Source organism: Talpa europaea (assembly GCF_964194135.1).
Source record: "Talpa europaea genome assembly, chromosome: 10".
Taxonomy (NCBI): domain Eukaryota; kingdom Metazoa; phylum Chordata; class Mammalia; order Eulipotyphla; family Talpidae; genus Talpa; species Talpa europaea.
In genome coordinates this window covers 18328238-18347786 of record NC_140077.1, presented here as the reverse complement: position 1 = coordinate 18347786, position 19549 = coordinate 18328238, and the positions used below count along the sequence as shown (strand labels likewise).

At 53.8% G+C, this 19549-nt stretch overlaps 1 protein-coding gene across 2 annotated transcripts in view; it reads left to right on the top strand.

Annotated features, from left to right (window-relative positions):
* NEURL1 (neuralized E3 ubiquitin protein ligase 1) overlaps nucleotides 1-17832 on the top strand; it is a gene marked incomplete at both ends in the record, with an annotated part of 56125 nt that extends 38293 nt beyond the window's left edge. For both annotated transcript variants that reach the window (XM_084244808.1, XM_084244809.1), the window contains 5 exons: nucleotides 2558-2799; nucleotides 3205-3526; nucleotides 13307-13999; nucleotides 16975-17121; nucleotides 17594-17832. In XM_084244808.1, the coding sequence (XP_084100934.1) occupies nucleotides 2558-2799; nucleotides 3205-3526; nucleotides 13307-13999; nucleotides 16975-17121; nucleotides 17594-17832 (1643 nt within the window). The remainder of the gene's footprint in view (nucleotides 1-2557; nucleotides 2800-3204; nucleotides 3527-13306; nucleotides 14000-16974; nucleotides 17122-17593) is intronic.
* Between the last annotated feature and the right edge of the window lie 1717 nt (nucleotides 17833-19549).

Sequence of the window (19549 nt, the reverse complement as noted above, 5' to 3'; positions counted from 1 at the left end):
CCCAGGCCAGAGGAACCCACCTGGCATGAGTGGGGCGGAGAGGAAGTGTTTTGAAAGGTGAGGCCCTGCAGTTGGCCCAAGGATTCTGAGCAGAGACTCCCCCCGACCCCCCACCTTGGGGTGGGGCATCGGAGAAGTTCTGATCTAACCTTAGCGGCTGGGCTCAGCAGATCTTTAAAAACTGCTTTATTGAGATATAACTGACATGTAGGAAACCACATATGTTAAAATTTACAATTGGATGGGGACAGATGCTTACATCCAAACCCATCACCACAGTCAGATGGCAAGCACACCCCAGATGTTCCTTGTGCCTCTTGGCAGCCCTCCCTCTCCCCTGCCACCCCCAGGCTGCCACCAATCTGCTTGATATCACTCTAGCTTTTTTGTGTCTCCTCGAATTGATATGGAGGGAACAAGGTGGGGGATGAAGAAGCGTTCGGTAAGGAAGGCCCTGCTGTCGCTCCAAGGCTTGTGGATTGTGTACAGTTAAAAAAAAAATACAAAACTGGTTTGTTTTACTCAGCCTCCTGATTTTGAAATTTATCCATGTTTCTGCTCCTGCCAGTGGCTCATTCCTTTTTACTGCGGAGGAGTGTGCCATTGCACAGATGTGCCACCTCTACCACCCATTCGCTCAGCAGCTGTTTTCTTCCTTTATGCTTTAAATTCAACGTTTGTATATATCCCTACAATGCGTAACGTCACTTTTCACCTGGATATATCTGGAAGCCAAGAGTCAAACTATGTCTCAGGCTGAGCCCAACAGGCACGGCCACCTGCAGGCATTGCCACCTCCACCCTTCACCCCAACAGTTCCTTCTCTGGAATGACCTCCCCAGTAGCGCCTCAGACTGGCTGGGTGGCCTCCGAGCAATTCCAGCCTCGGGGCCTAGTGGCTTTCAGGGCCCTTTGAGCTTGGTCCACAAGTCTAGTCTTATCTCCTCAGTGAGAACAAGGTAAGGGTTCCCCATGTCACTGCCACCTTCGGGTCCTGGCATGCAGGAAGCTGCTCTAGAGAGGCCTGGAGGCCAGTGTGCAGGGGTCTGGCTGATGCTGGGCTGTGGACTCTGGTGTGGGGCCTGTGGGAAAGAGGAAGCAAAGATGCAAACGAATGCAAACACGGCCTGGGCAGACGTCTAGGCCTCTGGCTGCCTTGATGTTTCTCTTTCTCCTCTCGCCCATTTTTGGAAGCCCCTTCTCCCTGTTGAGGGACTGGGAGGCCTCTGGGCAGGCCTGATGCTGATGGAACTTTCTGTATTAAATTCATGTCTTAGAGAGACCAGATTTGAAACATCTGAGAAGGCCTCTGCCACATTTTGTGACTTTTTACTTCCCCACTCCCATATTCCCCCTCCTCCACATCCTTCTTCCCTCGGGATAAAGGGATAGGCAGGGGCTGCCCTTCCTGACGGATGGGACACAGATCTTGGGGAAGAAATGAAACCACCCTTCCCTCCCTTGCTCCCAGTCACCCAGGCTGTGCATTAATGCTGGGTGCTGCTGAGGGATGCCTCAGAGCCACAGGGCAGGGGTCTCCATGTGCCAGGGAGGGTGGTGACTTCCTCAGGGTCACAAGTCTGATTAGGGACAGACTCAAGCCACCTGGCACTTGTCCCGCGTTCCTTCCTCTCTTCTCTGTCTCCTGGACGCCAGCCTCACGTGTTTGTAAGCACCTTCTGCTGGCCCAAACCCTGTGCCACTTTTGGGTGTGGTTAGAACCGTCTGTGGAAAAGGGTGTCCTTCCTCCCTGGTCAGAGGTTCTTGAGGTGGGCCTGAGTTCTCTAGGAAGGCTCCTGTGTCCAAGGTGCTGCAGCGCCCGGGAATGTGAAGCAGGAAGGCAGCGTGGGGTGCAAGGAGGGCCCTGCAGGAGGAGAGGATGGCTGGTCCCGGGGTGACCTGTGGAGGCTGACTCCCAGCCCCCGACCTTGCTGGTCTCTAGGCAGGGCCTCAGTCACGTGACTGCTGCAGACCAGCCTGGTCGGCTGAGCTCCGGCGCCATCTCCTCCTCGAGGCCTTCTGAGAAGTGACCTGTCCTTACACTGCCTGCCATTTGTATCCCAATTTCTGTCTTTGTCTCAGTCTCCTCCTGGACTGATGGCTTCTTAAGGACAGGATCCCTGTGTGCTTCATGCTTGTCTCTCCAGAGCTTGGGACAGGGCTTGATATTAAGCAGCTCCATAATGAAAATTTGTTTAATAAAATAAATAATGGTGGTCGTGAGTGACAGTGAATGGGGGTGGACTTGGTGGTAAGTGGCACTTTATCACGATGGCAGCTGTAGACATGAGGAGCAGTAGGTGGCGGTCAGTGGTGGTGATGGGGGGAGATGGGTGAGTGGCGTGAAGACAGTGGCGGGTCCTATGGTGGTGTATGGCGCGGTGGGAAATAGCTGTGCATGGCAGCGGGAGCGGGACGGTGGCAGAAGGTGGCAGTGGTGGTGGGTGGGGGGACGGTGGAGCTACGGGCAACCTCTGCTTCTGCCCGGCCCGCTGCCCTTTTTGGTTTTGCTCTTGGACTGTCAAGTTCCCTGACACGATGGCTTGTTCCTTTCCAGACTCCATCGGCGGCCCCTTCCCTGTGCCCTCTCACCGATGCCACCACAAGCAGAAGCACTGTCCGCCGGTGCTGTCGGGCGGGGGCCTCCCGGCCGCTCCTCTGCTCTTCCACCCGCACACCAAGGGCTCCCAGATCCTCATGGACCTCAGCCATAAGGCCGTCAAGAGGCAGGCCAGCTTCTGCAACGCCATCACCTTCAGTAACCGGCCGGTTCTCATCTATGAGCAAGTCAGGTTGAAGGTGGGCCCTCCTCTCAGCCCCGGTCACGGCACCCCTGGGCCTCGGAGCTTCCCCCCACCCTGACCCCGGCCATTCCCACACGCTGTCCCTTCTCTTTTCTCTCTGCGGCCACGTCTGGTCTTCCTTGTCCCGCCTCTTTACCTCCGTCTTCCTCGCTGCCTTCTCGAGCGTCCCTGTGTGATGGAGGAGGGGAGGCGGGGAGTTCCCTCTCACAGGACTTTGACTTGGGCAAGGCCACGGGGGAGGGAACAGAGCCTGAGCTAGGCGGCCAGGCGGTGGGTCTCCCCAGGGCGTCTGCCTGAGGGTGATCTGCAGAGAAGGGCACACGCTTCCCCTGGGGCTCACTGATGGGGGGGCTGGGGGGGCTGGGGGGGCTGGGGGCTGAGGTCAACCCCCTGCCGCCAGATCACCAAGAAGCAGTGCTGCTGGAGTGGGGCGCTGCGCCTGGGCTTCACGAGCAAGGACCCGTCCCGCATCCACCCCGACTCGCTGCCCAAGTACGCCTGCCCCGACTTAGTGTCCCAGAGCGGCTTCTGGGCCAAGGCGCTGCCCGAGGAGTTTGCCAATGAGGGCAACATCATCGCCTTCTGGGTGGACAAGAAGGGCCGTGTGTTCTACCGCATCAACGACTCGGCCGCCATGCTCTTCTTCAATGGGGTCCGCACGGCAGACCCGCTCTGGGCCCTGGTGGATGTTTACGGCCTCACGCGGGGCGTGCAGCTGCTTGGTGAGTGGCCACTCCCTCTGGTCCCTTAGGTGCAGGGCCCACCTCAGCTGCTGTGCTCAGATACTGCTCACCACCATCAGGCATGGGGGCCTCCCCACCCCCAGAGCAACCCCGGGCCGAGTGGGCGATTCTTGGAGCAGATCACCTCTTTGGCCAGCAGATCACCTCTTTGCCTGACCCACAGCTGCGGCCAGTGGCGCGTGGGTGAGAGTTCTGTCTCCGAGGCCCCTGAGGTTGTGGCTTTGAACACTTCACACCCTGCACCATCACACACGTAGCCTTGAGGACCCCACCCAGGATGTAGTTAACATTAGGTGGCAAAACTAGTTTATAGAGCACTTGCTATGTGCACGTGCTTTGTTATCACTGTTCCCACAGCAACCCTGGGAGGCAGACTCCTGGGCCTGTGGATGGGAGAGTAGGCTCAGAGTAGTTGAATCACTGGCCAGGAGGTGTAGCAGGTGAGTGGCAGAGCCAGCTGCAGTCCCTAGTAAGCCCCTGACCACCTCTGCCTCCCAAGTCCAACCCCACACTCATGTTTTTGCAGGGATGAAGGTGAAAGGGGAGAGAAAGCACTGGGGGGGGGGGGTTCCTCTGACTTTCCCTGGTGTTCCTCCTTAGCTGCTGCCTTTGAGTTTCTCTCTTCTCTGAGGAAGTCACTCTGCCTTGGTGACTCTGCGGATAGGCCTGTCTTTCCTGGGATGATTTCTCCCAAACTAGCGTCTCATCTCCAGAGACATTCTGCCAAATCTTCCCTATCCCCTCCTGCCTCTGTCTGGAACTTATGACCAAAGTCTTCCAAACCCCACTTGGCTTAAATCTGCTTTTCAGATCAGAGACATCCGGGGCTACCTGGCACATGGGAGGTTCACTAGTCAGGTCATGGACGGATGGGCCGTTTTCCCAGACAGACTGGAGACAGGGCCTGGTGTCCCTCCCTGATGAACGCCTCCAGCAGGTTCCCTGGCCCTGGCCCTCACTGCTCTAACCATAACCCAGACCGCCTGGTGCCCATGTCACAGCTTAGTGGGCCTGCTTGGGGCCTTCCAGGCTCCTCCTCATGCTGGAGTTCAGCAGATCACTCTCTTCCCTTGAGGCTCCCTGGCCCAAGCATGAGCTGGTATCTCTAAGAATAACAGCTTCCTACCTCCAGGAAGAAGGCTTTGCCAGCAACTAAATAAACACAAGTTTTATGGGGTGATTAATACTTGGAGAGATAAGGTCCTATCCCAGTTTTTCAAGGTTTCCCTGCTCCTCTCAGAAATGTTGGCTCAGGAAGAACAGCTATGGATCCTGGAAGAAAGCTGTTGAGCCAAGACTTACTCACAGGGTACTCCTGAATACCCCTATGTACCCATGGCAGCCTAGGCACTAGCCTGGGGTGGGGCTGGGGGCTTAGCAATGGAAAACTCAGTTCCTTTCCTTGAAGAGTGTTTACTTTGAGGGACAGACTATGTAACCTCTCTGAGACAACCTAAAACCAATCCTGCAATTAAGTGTGGGTGAGGAACACAACTGTGGGTATAGGTGGGGGACAATCCAGGAGGACTTTCTGTAGGAGGTGAGTTTCAAGTTAGGAACCAAGGGAGATGAATTGGCTGAGGAGGAACAGTTTAGTTCAGACAGGAGAGGTGTGCATAGACAGAGGTAGAGAATTAGCAGTCAGCCCAGGAGCAGATCCTTGAGGGGAGGGTGTAAAGTGGAGCAGCAGTGGGTGACTGGAGAGGGGGTATGAATTGCTGTAGGTATGTGTATCCATCACAAGGGAGAAAACCATGAGAATAGAAAATTTCTGGCAGCTTCTGTGCTGCCACATTTTCCTGTAAGAACAAGTGTGGTTGACAATGGAGAAATGCAAGTTTCAGAGATGAGGAGGTACCTGAATAAAATTTCCCAACTGGTCAGCAGCCAGACTGGGTCTGGATTTCAGATCTCCTGTGCTGATCTTGGCATTAGGTCCGTGTGAGGAGATTTATTGCCAAATCAAAATGGTAGTGATTGAGTCAAGGAAGGTGTTAGCTGGCCAGTTCCAAAGGCTCCTTTGCCTTGCATGTTCCCAACCTATGCACATCTTGGTCAAAGACCCCAGCTGTCTACCGAGGGGAGATATGTCCAGAGACTCTTGCTTGCAGTAGTTTTTGAGGATCAGGCTGCTGCTGGGCCAGTTCTTAGGGCAGGAGAACAGCCTGGCTGCCTGCAATAAGAGGCCGCGGCCTCTCTGGAGATAAAGTCCTGGGTCACGCCCCCCATGCTGGATTTGCCCCAGCGGCAACAGAGTATGAACCATCCCTCCCCAACCCGTCCCCGCCCTAGCAGCTAAGGACCACACTGCCATCTGGGGCATCTGCTTCCCAGGTTAACCCAATATTTACCCTCAGCTGTGGCTGCCAAGGCCTGAAAGGTAAATGTTAGTTTAAGGACACTAAGCTAAGCTCTTGGGATGGGCGAAAGAGCTGAGGATGCTGGTGGTAATCTCTTTCTCGTTGACAATTTTCATTTCTTCATGATTAAAAAAATCTTGCTGCTCCTTCTGCTCAGAGACTTCCAGCTACTTCGTTTCTGCTCAGTCCAAATTCTGCCGATTTTATCAGCACCCAACAGCAAATCCTTTTTTTTTTTTTATTTATTTATTTGTTTGTTTGTTTATGCAAGCACTGGTTAAAGTCAGAAGCACGGGAGGGTGAGAGAATTCACCAGAGCCAGAGCAGGGAACAGAGCAGGCAGAAGGACCGAAGTACACTGCTGAGGGGAGCAGCGGGCGGCAGGAGAGGTCTGCGCGCCATGTGGGACCCTCCTCTGGTGGCCGGAGAGTAGCCAGGGATCGAACCGGCGCTGCAGAGGCTGCGGGCAGCTTCGCAACCCAGCGCTCAACCGTTGCGCCACCAGGGGAGGCCCTCAACAGCAAATCCTTTGCTCTCTTGGGAAGCCTTTTCTAGCTGCCTGTTCTCAGCACCTGAAGCATGTGGAGGTCTAAGTGGTGCCGGCGGTCTGCTCCAGTGTCTTGTTCTTTAAGGACCTCACTCCTCTTCAATCCTCTTTGCCCACATTGTAAAGAGAGCTATTATTGTACTGTTTTTGCAGATAAGGAATCAGAGGCTCAGAGAGGCCTGATAACGTGCCCTAGGTCACACAGCTGGTGGTTGGCTGGGATTAAGCTCAGGAGCCCACATGGACTGCTTTACTCCCAACCTCTCTAAATATGAGTCCATCTGGCCTTCCCAGTAAGCCTGGATTCCCTCCAAGGGTGGGGGCTGTGGCCCTCTGTGTCTTCCAGAGCAGTGCTTACGAGAGCTCAACGCACAGGGGCCAGTGTACATGTTGGGCTCAGACTGACCAACCACAGTTGGGCCCACAGGATCAGCACAGGGCAGAGCCCAGTGGGGTGCCACAATCCGATTCAGCCCTGAGGGCTGCTTGGTCTGCCTTGTGGTTCCCTGCAGGCCCTGAGGGCTTTGTCCGGCTCTATTGCTCATGGTATATGAGTTTCCTAGCAGAATGAATGTCTTGATATATAAAATGGACCCATATGTAATTGCCAACATCAGATTGTTTGTAATGTCCACAAATGGCAATTTCATGTTTCTATCTTGTGTCTCTTTGGCCTGAGAAATAGTCTGGGGATCTTGGAGAGACCTGGGGACCCCAGGGTGGGGGGTCTGTGCAGGGTGGGAGCTGGGGCTGTGCACTGTTGGGATCAAAGCCTGCATTCAGAAGGAGGAGGCCTGACTGAGTCAGGACTTGACATGGCCCCTCACTGGCTATGGGCAAGTCTCTCAGCTTCTCTGCGCCTCAGCCGCCTTGTCTATTATTTGCATATAATTATCCATGTGCCGTTCCCCTCGCAGAGTGCGGGGCTGGTGGCTATGCCAACGTGTTTACACAAATGGGAAGGGCTATTGTTTTTAGGTTAAAAAGGGTTACCTAATTTAAAAATGCCACCAAAAAGATAAGCCCTCGAGCCAGTTTTCTCATTGGAGAAGCAGCCTTTAAGCCAAATCCCTGTGTCTCAATGAAAATCTACCCGTGCAGTCTACACAGTTTCACAGAACAAGATGCATGGGTCTCCAGCTGGGTTCCTTGAGCACTGGGGTTCCACAGAGGCCTTTCTGAGCAACTGAGAGAAGCAGAGGGAAGGCTGGAGGTAGGGCCCTCATCCTCCCCTTCAGCCTCAAGCAGACCTTTTGGTTCTGTTCCACAAAGGAATCCACTGCTTAAAAATAGAGGGGTTGAGAACCACTCGACAAGATGACTCTGAGAACCTATGCCTTGAAGAGTCTATAAATCTTAAGTTTGTGTCGCCAAGTGCTCCCAGGACATTTTGCATTTCCCTCCGTGAACCTCAGGAAGAGTATTTCTTGTAGTTTTCCCATGATTGACTTTACATGGAAAGAGCGGATGTGGGTGTGAATTTCAGGGCGCTGTCCAGAGGGGTGGAGAGACCCCTCCCCGGTCCAAGTCATGTACCTGCCTTTCCAGCTCCTACCCCTGCCCTGTGCCAGATGCTGCCGCCAGGAGGATGTTTATGGAGACAGCAAACGGCTGGCAGCACCTTCCAAACAGGGGCCACAGATACACGCCAGCCGTTTGGGTGGCTGCTGGCTGACCCCTAGTTAAAGATTATCCAGTGCTCTGGAAGCGAGAATCTAAACAAACAAGTCAGGCTGATGGTCGGCCCTGCTTCAGAGGAGCCTGCGCCTGCCCCCGGGCCCCCTGCACTGGTGCCTGGGTAACCCTGCGCTGGCTGGCAATGTGTGGGGGGCTCTAAGGGGTCTCTGGCCGAGAGTTGGCTCAGTGCCCTCAGCCTGGCCCTCTCCTTCCCTCCCTTCCTTTCTCCTCCCTGGGCCTTGCTCCGACTTCTCCAGCCATTTGCTAACACAGTGTCCCGACCCAGTGCCTCTCGCTCCGTCTCAGTTCAGACTCTCTTATCCTGCGGGTCAAATTTTGTTTCTTCCAAGGTGGCTTCTCTGACTCACTCTGAAACAAAAAGGGGGCCTTAGCCTCAACTGGAGCGCTTTCCCTAGAAGAGATATTTGTCCTACGGAAGAGGAGAGGGCCCAGGAATGGATGAGGATACATACAGACCTATGCAAGGGGAGTTTTTCTAACAGGCGTTGTTGTCAATGCTAGGGGGTAGGTGCTGAGCTCCTTGTCCTCAGGGGCATTCCAGCTAAGGCTGGGTGAGAACTTGGCAGAGATACAGGAATTTCCTTGTTTTCTAAAGTCCTGTCTAACCCGAGACGCTAAGAATCTTTTTTTTTTTTAATTTGTTATTTTTAAGTAGTTCTTTTATTTATTTATTTTTTAAGATTTATTTATTTATTTATACAAGCACAGGGTACAGTCAGAAGCGCGGGAGGGTGAGAGAATTCACCAGAGCCAGAGCGGGGAGCAGAGCAGGCAGAAGGACCGAAGTACACTGCTGAGGGGAGCAGCGGGCGGCAGGAGAGGTCTGCGCGCCATGCGGGACCCTCCTCTGGTGGCCGAGGAGCAGCCGGGGATCGAACTGGCGCTGCAGAGGCTGCGGGCAGCTTCACAACCCAGCGCTCAACCGCTGCGCCACCAGGGAGGCCCAGATGCTAAGAATCTTATAAGAAATTGTACTCAAATATTTTCATGCTTCCAAGTTTTGATTCTCCCGAGGGCACCCCCGGGCTGAGCACACAGTCGATGGGTACCCTGAGTACCACCCCGAGGGGAGAAACCGCTTGGCCTGGACCTCCTTGTCTCTTCGGGGTCTGGTGGTTTCTGCTCGGGCCCAGGAGGTCTGCAGAGCCACCACTAGGCTCTGAATTAGGCAGGAGCTGGAGATTGACGAATTCCTCCTTATAAGAGGGGACACGAGATGAGGCCACTTCTGCGGCTTCTCCCCACGCCTGGTGCTGCTCCTCCCTCATCATAAACACCTCCAAAGTGGGTGACCACGGGTCCCAGGCAGAGATTACATAACTTGTTGCTTCCAGATATGGGGCCACCCCACTGATTGGGGTTGTGGGATGTCTGATTGGCTTTTTCCAGGCTGTTCCCCATGGTACAGTCCCATGGTGTTCTCCCACGGGTTCGAGGGTTGGGACCCTCCCCTAACCACTGACTTGACGTCGGCTCACTGGGCTGTGACCTTTGCTGTCTCTCTGCGGAGGGTGCTCTGACCAGCTCCTCCATCTCGAGTTTCATCTATTTCAGGGCCCCGGCGCAGCTGGGCCCATGGATGGGGTGGTTATTTTGGGGCTTGCTGGCAGCCTGCAGCTGCTCCTGACCCTGCGGGGTGGAGGGGATGGAGGAAAAGACGTACTTGGACTGGGCACTGGCCCCAGGGATTCTGTTTTTAACTGTTTCCCAGCATCTCCTCTACTTCTCTCCCAATTCTAGCCACATTCGAACAAAGTCAAAGGGGTCATCTTCCTACCCCCTGCTCTTCTCTACCTCTCACTCTCCTTCCTTTTCCTTTTCTCCTCTGATCTCCACTTTGTAGCCTCTCCTTCCTGGTCTGTAGTCAGTGATGTCACTGTTATGTCTCAGGTGCCTATTGTGACTGATGTTAAAGTCCTACATTCAGGGACAAAAAGTGAATTGTCTGAGTGCAGGTGCACGTGACTTTTATTGACAAACTCAGCCTAAGCAAATACTAATATCTGAAGTTAGCAAGTACCTAGAAGCCAGGTGCTTTCCACCCTGTCTTTGATCCCTGCAAGCTCCTAGGCAGGTATTATTACCCCTGTTCTTCAGGTGAGAGATCGAGACAGGGAGGAGCGTTGCTGACCCACAGGCTACCAGTCAAGTGCTGGATTACACGTTGAAACCAGGCCTGTGTCATCCCAGAGCCCATGTACTCTCCACTGAGCCACCTGCCATGGCTTGTATTAACCCAGTGGTTCTTATGTGCCAGGTACTTTATTAGGTGGTCTTTATAGCTTATTCCATTTCATCTTCACAGTATCCCTTCTGGGAGCGTGTTAAAATGCAGATTTTATACAGATTATTAATTCTGATGTAACTGCTCTAAAAGGGAAGCCCTAAGAGGGGAAGATATTTTTCCAAAGTCATTAGTCAGAAAATGGCAGAGCCAAGATTTGAACTCAGGCTGATGATTTCTAAGTTCTTGCATTTAGGGATGCTTCTATCTTGTCTACTTGTCAATGGATTTTGGTTACTAAAATGCCTACAATTTTCTTAGGTCACATTATTAGATGTATCGGTACGTATCAAGGGAGGTGATGGCCACACCATAACTTGAGCTGGTCCAGAGCATATCGGGAGCACTGAGTCTGTTCTGTTCATTGTCCAAAACGTGGGAGGTATGTGGGAGTGAATTATTTCCTGAGGAGAGTTGTCTTCACTGTGGGGCTGAGAGGCAGCCCCAGAGGTAGTAGTTTAAATATAGAGAGGCAGGTTTTGGTTTGAGAGAAGGAAACACTTTTAAAGAGAGAGCAGCTCAATAGGGTACAGGTTTCCTGGGAGGTAGCGAATATCTGCTAGTGGGTATAGTCACCTAGAGGATTCCTGAAGGAACAGAAAACAGAGCAAGTCACATCTAGCTCCATTCAGAAATGTGTTATGAGGGTCTGGCTGGCTCCACAGGCCCAGGACTGAGTGTCCTGAGTGGGATGGGGATAGGCGCGTGGGAGTACACAGGTGTACGGACTCCTGTGACAGCCTTGTTCCGTAGGCCCTGGCAGGGCATCTCTGAGTCACTTGTTTGCTCCTCACTCTGCTGTCAGCATCCCATCTCCTCTCTGTCTCCAGTCCTTTGCATCCTGGAATCCCTGAGGGGTGGGGGAGAAGGGGCTGTTCCCTGGGTGGAGTCCTCCCCAGCTTTCTACTATTGTCTCATGCCTCCCCCTCCTGTCTGGGCCCTCCACACCTCTGCCTCTCTGTAGCCCCCAGCCTTTGCACCATTGCTATCACAGAGTCAATTCCCTGGAATAATCGCATTTTCCGGTTGGCTCCCGCCTCCTTTGCCAAGCACGATGCTGGGAAATCCCAACCAGCCAGGCCCCAAGAGGCTACTCTGCAGTGAGACAGTAGACTTGGGGGAGGATCCAGCACCCTCTCCTTGCCTGGGTCCAAACAACACTTCCTGGAAGGGGGCAGGGCTGAAGAAGAACAACAATAGGGAGGCTTTCAAGACTCTGAACTCAGCAGGAGTGAAATTTTGGCCTCTGCTACCCCTACCAGTCCAGTCACCCACACTCCTCACACGCGGGCAGCCTAGCCATCCTTACTTCCTGTAAAGAAAGCAGAGTTCTCTGAGAGGCTCAGAGAAAAGTACCTAAATTTGGGTACTTTGACTTCTGCAGAGGGGGTTCAGGAAGCAGGGAAGGCCTGAATGTGAATAATGTGGTGTCAGGAGGTGGATGGGCCAGTTTCAGTCCTGGATCTGCTGCTTGATGGCTGACTCATAACATCGTTGAGCTTTATCTGTACAATGGGAACACCTCCATGGGCGTCTTTAAGGACAAAACGGGGTAATTCATCAAGCATGGTGATGACTTTTATTGTAAGTTGTAGAACCCCATAAAACAGGACATAGCACAGCCATTAAACAATATGGTGTTAGAAACATGGTTAGTGCCACAGAAAGGTGTTCAGGACACAGTAAGTAGAAATGCGAGTTTTGAAAAGGATATCTGCATAGCAGGGCTTTCCCTTGGCACCCGTGGTTGTTGGATGGCCTGTATAATTCACAGATGCCCTGAAATTATCCACAGAATTCAGGGACAATGTACATTTTTCTGAGAGAGTTACAACATATTCAAAGGGGTTTGTTACTCAGAAAGGGTTAAAAACTACTGTCTATACAGCAAGACCGCTGTCTATATAGCAAGACTTTTTGTGTTTTAAAAATAACAACATGCACTGAAAAAAAGGCAGGCGGGTCATATATACAAATATGAATGGTGGTTTTTTTTTCTGGGTGGTGGGCTGACAGACGATTCTTTTTTCTTTAGCTGAACTGTGTTTTCTACAAAATGTACCTGTACTACTTGTATGATTAAAAAGTGAGAGGGTTCGTTTCAAGAGGTTATCTTGAATTAATTTACTTAGTTTATCTCAGCTCAGTGTCCTTCTGTGGCAATGATAACCCCAAAACGTAATTGTTAGGATAAGGCTGAGACAATTTACACAGAAAGGGGTTCTGGGGAGGGGGGTTCCTTCTGACATCCCAGTGGGAAGTGCATCCACAAATATTTACTGTGGCCTAAGTGCTGGCGCTGTGCTAGCTGCTGGGGATGAAGAGGGAGAGTCCCAGGAGTTAAACTCCCCCCACGTAAAGCTGCAGAACAACCGTATTTTCAATTTTGATGTCTTTCCCTCCAGCCTATTCCCTTGCTTAAACAAACAGATGTCCTGCATAACTTTGCAACTTTGCTCGCTAATTTATGCCGTAAGCATTTTTATTTTAAAGATTTTATTTATTTATGCATACAAGAGCTGGGGTACAGGCCAGAGGTGTGGTGGTTGGGGAGTGAGAGGATTCACCAGAGCCAGAGCAGGGAACAGAACAGGCAGACTGAGGAAATACACTGCTGAGGGGAGCAGCGGGCACGACAGGAGAGGTCTGCTGCGCCATGTGGGTAGCTCCCTGGCAAGGCCGGGGATCGAACTCATGCTGCAGAGGTGCAGATTGATTGCTTCAAAGTGCGGTGCTTAACCCCTTGCGCCACCGGGAGGCCCCTGCCCTACGCATTTTCTATGCTGTGGAAAGTCCGGTAAGCGCGACCTGAGGAAGGAGGCGGGGGGGGGGGGCCCGCGTGACCGGCTCTCCCCCCTCCTTGGCCGCAGACAGCGAGCTGGTGCTGCCCGACTGCCTGCGGCCGCGCTCCTTCACAGCCCTGCGGCGGCCGTCCCTGCGGCGCGAGGCCGACGAGGCGCGCCTCTCCGTGAGCCTGTGCGACCTCAACGTGCCGGGCGCGGACGTCGACGAGGCCCTGCCCGCCGCCGGCTGCCCCATCCCGCAGAACTCGCTCAACTCGCAGCACAGCCGCGCGCTGCCCGCGCAGCTCGACGGCGACCTGCGCTTCCACGCGCTGCGCGGCGGCGCGCACGTCCGCATCCTGGACGAGCAGACGGTGGCGCGCCTGGAGCACGGGCGCGACGAGCGCGCGCTCGTCTTCACCAGCCGGCCCGTGCGCGTGGCCGAGACCATCTTCGTCAAGGTCACGCGCTCCGGCGGCGGCGCGCGGCCGGGCGCGCTCTCCTTCGGCGTCACCACGTGCGACCCCAGCACGCTGCGGCCCGCGGACCTGCCCTTCAGCCCCGAGGCCCTGGTGGACCGCAAGGAGTTCTGGGCCGTGTGTCGCGTGCCCGGGCCCCTGCATAGCGGCGACATCCTGGGCTTCGTGGTCAACGCCGACGGTGAGCTGCACCTCAGCCACAACGGGGCGGCCGCCGGCATGCAGCTGTGCGTGGACTCCTCGCAGCCGCTCTGGATGCTCTTCGGCCTGCACGGAGCCATCACGCAGATCCGCCTTCTCGGTGAGCGCGTCACGACGGCCATTCCACCCGCCCTGCCCCGCCTCGCCCCACCTCACCCCACCTCAGCCCACCCCACCCCACCCCACCCCACCTCACCACACCCCACCCCACCTCACCCCCGCGCCTGGCCTTGGGAGGTGAGATTCGACCCTCTCGTCTGTGGGCCTCGAAGCTCATCAGATAGACCCTGAGGAGGGGGGACACGTGTGAATCAGTCTCCCTCACACTCTCTTGACCCAGATACACACCCGCCCAGGGTCACTTAAAAATGAGAAATATTGCTTCTGCCAGCAGTTAACTTTGTGAGGCTCAGTTTCCGTTTCTCCAGAATGGGAACAAAGGCCTCCTCCATCTCTAAGGATGGTAGTGAGTTCTGAGTCAGAAAAATAGGCTGGCATGTTAGCAGCCAGGTGGCGTGCAGGGTGGTGCCTGGAGGAAATGAGGTTGCAGAGGTTTGGGTCTTCCTTTCCTTTCCTGGGTTTGAATGGGCAGTTTAAATGGCCTGGGGGATGCGGATTGTGTGAGCCAGAGAATTCTGGGATGGTTGTCCTTTGGAAAATGATCCTTGGGTCAAGAAAGCTTGGGAAGTACCAACTTTAAGAAAAACAAGGGATTCTTTGTTGCAGAACTTCTCAGAACCATTGATACGAATCTTGAAAGGAGGGCTTGGTGGTGGTTATGGCATATAGCTCTTCTAAACTAATTTGACAAATGGTTTCTCAAAGCATCTCCTGGGACTTTGGTTACCCCAGAATGAACAGGTATTTGTGTTTTCTGATTTCTGGGCTAGCCAGCTGCACTGGCATGGACTAGTTCTATTGGATTCACTTGAAGAACCCACTAAGGTGCAGATTCTTGGATCCCACCTCCAGAGATTTGGGTTCTTTAGATCTTGGATAGGTCATAGGCATCTGAGTTGTTTTTTTAAAGCAAATTTGCTTAGACAATTTCAGAGACCTAGACCTCACCCCAGAAGCTTCATAGATAAGATTATGATCACTGAGTGCATGTATGTTTGTGTATGGAATGCCATTGATGATGGTGTGTATGTGAGTTTCTGAGGTCACATAAAATCAGTGGGGACTTCCTATTCTGCAAAGAGAACAGAAGAAGATGGAGTGAAGAATGAATTACAAAAGGAATGAAGAGAAAGAAGACTGGGGTGCTAGAAAGTTAGAATTGAGGAAAGATGTCAGGATGGATTGAGAAGAAATCAGGCTGGATAAAAATATATTGAGAAGGAAGGAAGTCGGGGTGAAGATTCAGGTTGGAGTAAAAAGAAATCAGAAAAAAAACTCAGGCTGAGGTTAAAAGATATTTGGCTACACTCACGAGGGGACACTGCTCCTCATATGAAGGAGATTACATAACAGCAAGGTACACTCTTGCCCCAGCACCATCTAATAATAGATGAGTAGCTTTCCAACAAGACTTCTGTTGCCTGGAGAGGCTTACTAGGCTTACAGAAACTTTTGTTGCCCAAAGCAAAGGAGATGCTTTAAAAAAAAAAAAAATCAGGATTTAAATGTTTCAAGAGGCAAGTGGGCCAAGGTGGGCATTGAAGAATAATCAAACAGTATATCTAAACAAAGTATATCTAAACAAAGTATTCCTGAGCTGTTCCGACTTGGGCATCTCAACTAGCAAATTGGTATTAGGGGATCCCGACGCACTCCAAAGCAAAAACAAATGAGTGACAGTGTAGAAAGGTAATTATTTACCTTACAGAGAAATGCTTTGCATTGTTGAAGGCTTAAGTGAACTAAGAATGGAAGGATAGTGCCTTCATTCCAAAACTACAGCCAATTTCATACTTAGTGGTGAAACACCAGAAACATTCTCATTAGTCAGGAATAGGGTAGTGAAGCCTTCGAACAATGTTCTGAGAAGGCTAGCCAGTGTAATAAGGTAAGAAAAGCAAATAGGAGGTGTGCATTTCTGAAAGACGGAGCTGATAATTTAAACTATTAACAAAAATAAGGAAACCCTGTGGACACGTGATGAATATTCTTAGAAGTAGTAAGACTATTAAATGAATTTGAACTAAGAAGTACTAATAAAAAAGATCGCATTGAACAGCTACTGAGGTGTAGGGCATTATGTTAGGTCCTGTGGGAGAGTCAAAGGTAAATAAGATTTCCTGCTCAGGAAGCTCGTGGTTTAACTGGAGCAACGGCTGGATTCCTCGGCAGAGAACAGATAATACTCCAGGCTCTGTGGTGGTTTAGTCCTGTGTATGTGGGGTGTGGCCGGTCAGTGCTCGATAATGTGGCGGTGGTGGGGAGTCCCGGCTGCCCAGAGGAGGGCTTTTGAGGACAGCCTCAAGAAGCTTCCGCCATCAGTTAGCTCACTGGGGGCAGGACTCTGCCAGTCTGGTTTCCAGTTTCTGGATACACAGCACCCAGTACCTGGTAGGTCCTCGGCAAGGATTTAAAGAGGGAGAGAGGGATGGAGGGAGGAAGGGAGCAAGGAGCCTGGCAAGAGGAAAGTGAGGAGCGGAAGAGGGGAAGGAGCAAGGGCGGGAAACAGGGAGGGAAAGAAGGCAGGACCAGAACAAGAGCGGGAGCAGAACCGGCTTTCCAAGGTGGCAGAGCAGCAGAGAAGGTGGGTGGCATCTGAGGTCAGAGAGGAAGGGTGCAGGCTCTGAGCAGGAGGGTGAGGGTAGGGCTTAAAGGGTGAGGGTGACTTTATTCTCTGGCACAGGAAATCTTGCAGGTGGAGGGATTCTAGGCAAGGGGCTTGCTCGGAGACGACTGACATAAGCACAGCAGAGCATGCAGAGGCCCTCTGGTGTGCAGGTGGGAGCAGAGCAGGGGGCAGGGGGCTGGGCCAGCCAGCGGAATCCTGCCCAGAGCCTGCTGGTTGGCTGCACACTCAGCTGTGCCGCCCGCTTTCTCTCCGGGAGGGGCAGAGAGGCGGAGACTTTCTCTCAGTGGACCTGAGTGGCTAGGGTGTCCTTCCCTTCCCGTCCGCAGGTTCCACCATCTCGGCAGAGCGGGGCATCCCCTCGCTTCCCTGCTCCCCTGCCTCCACACCAACCTCGCCCAGTGCCCTGGGCAGTCGCCTCTCCGACCCTTTGCTCAGCACGTGCAGCTCTGGCCCTCTGGGCGGCTCTGCCAGCGGTGAGTAAGCTGGCCCTGCAGGGCCACGGCTGTGCCGGGCCGCCCCCCTCCCTGCCGGAGGCAGGAGATCGCCTCTGTATTAGCACTGGGACGCCAGAGGGGACGGAGACAGGCTCAGTGGCCGCCGCCCACAAGGGGGTGATTTCTGGGTGCAGCCTGTCTTGTCCCTTGGCTGGGCAGTTTTCTCCAGGGAACACCAAAGAATAGCTTAGTTGGGACCTGCCTTTAACAGATTTGGGGCCTCCTCATAGCCACATGGACACCTTGGCCCCTGATCTGGGAGCTGAGGGGCCACAGGTGGCACTTCCCAGCCTCTTCTTTCCCATGCCCAGAAAGCTGGGTTGCCAGGGTAATAAAAGGCGGATCCTGATAAATGGGTGGAGGGTAGGAGGCAAGGGGGTTCTCTTTCCTGGAACGCAGGGCTGGATTGGGCTGGGTCCTGTCACCCCTGACTGGTGTCCCTCACCCCCAGGGACAGCCCCCAACTCACCTGTGAGCCTGCCTGAGTCGCCAGTGACCCCAGGCACGGGCCAGTGGAGCGACGAGTGCACCATTTGCTATGAGCACGCGGTGGACACGGTCATCTACACGTGTGGCCACATGTGCCTCTGCTATGCCTGCGGCCTCCGCCTCAAGAAGGCTCTCCACGCCTGCTGCCCCATCTGCCGCCGCCCCATCAAGGACATCATCAAGACCTACCGCAGCTCCTAGCCCGCCGCGGCGCCTACCCGACATGCACCTCTTCAGACTTTAGCCCAGGGACAAGCCAACAGGGCCCCTTCTCTTCTTCCTCGTTTTGGAAACTTTTCCCTTCTCCATTAAACATGGGAAACTGTGGCCCCTGACGGTTTGGGGGAGCAGGCAGGGAGGTGGGGGGCAGAAGCAAATTGCCTGGCAGAGGGGAGGGGAGTTGTTCACATTCTCCCTGTCTTCTTTGCACCCAGCTTTCCCCTGCATGCCGAGGAGCCAGGTTGGGGTCTCAGCCTGTCCTGATGCTTCCCCATCTTGGGCAGATTTCTAGGAGGCCCCTGTCGCCCATGTAGCACCTTTGTGAGAATTAGAAAACGTGTCCCTTGCTCTGGGCAGACATGACCTTGAGCCAGGACAAGTGACTTGGCTAGTAGACTTTAGAAGGGACTTTGGCCTCCACTTGCTCCCTCAGCCAACTGCCCGTGAGCAGCGCACAACCTGCTCCACAGCTGCCCTGGGCAGGCAGCTCCTTATTCTGACCTGTACCTACCTTACCCTTCCTCCCCTCCCTGCCCCTCGGACATGGGAGCCAGGGGCCAGAAGACCAGTGGATGCCTCTCACCCGGCCCCGCTGCAGCAGCCTCCATGCCCTGGCCCTCTCCTGCTCACCCAGGACGGGTGGACAGATGGGCTGCAGACGGCTTGGGGTTCTGGGTCCCTGGGCCTCTGCCCTGCCTGTGAAGAAGAGGCTCCCTTCCTGGTACCGCCTTTCGCTCCAATCATCTCACTGAATGCTGCTGCCCAGGCCGAGTGTGGGCAGCTTGTCCCCATGTGGTCGGAGAGCAGGGTCCGTCTCTTGTCAGGGTCTCAAAACAGGCTTGCATCTACTCCTGTGACTGTCTCCCACATCTCAGTGCTGTCCTGGGCTTGGCGATGCTCAGCGCCTGCGGCGTGCCCAGGAGAGGCCAGGGCTCTGAGCGGTGGAGAGGCCCCCTGCGGGAAGACCAGCCTTTCCCCTTAATTTATTTATTTATTTGGAGTTTCTGTTTTCTGTATTTGTGTGGGTGAGTTCCTATCCTCTGGGCCCCTAGAAATGTTGCCCTTATATACGGGCATGAGAGCAGGCAACCAAGATAGTTATCACTCAGAATCTCCTCAGACTCCAGCCAAGGCCCATAGCTCTGCTTACCATGAACTGGAACTCCATAAAAAGGGGCTGGATTGAAGGGCCTCCTGGTAAAGTATGTCCATTTTATAAGAAAGCAGGCCAAGCATCCATAATGCCCTGGGCTGGCCGGAGCTGGGTGATCATTGTTGACGCAAGCACTTCAGGAGGTTGTGGAGATCCCCCTTCCCTGAGGACAGTCAGTTCTGGGAAGGCAGTAGTGGGGAGCCCAGCTTTGATCAGGGAACTAGGGCTGGGGGAATCTGTTCTCAGGAAAGAGTCTACCACTCCTGGAGTCTCCTTCTGTGGGAGCGGGATGAAATCGGGCAGGTGGTAGCCCCTGTTCTGTCGGGAGTCCCGTCTCAGAGGCAGAGAAGGTACTTGACCACCGGGAAAGATGGAAGGGAAGGAACTGGGTGCTTCATCCTGGTTCTTAGGTGAGGGGTCCCCTACCTGCTCTTAGGCCATAGTCACCTTAGCCCTAAACCCTGTCCTGATTGGTGTGGGCTGGGGCGGCTCTGAGTCTTGGTCCAGTGTCCTCCAATCCTCAAATGTCCAGCCCTCTGCTCCTCA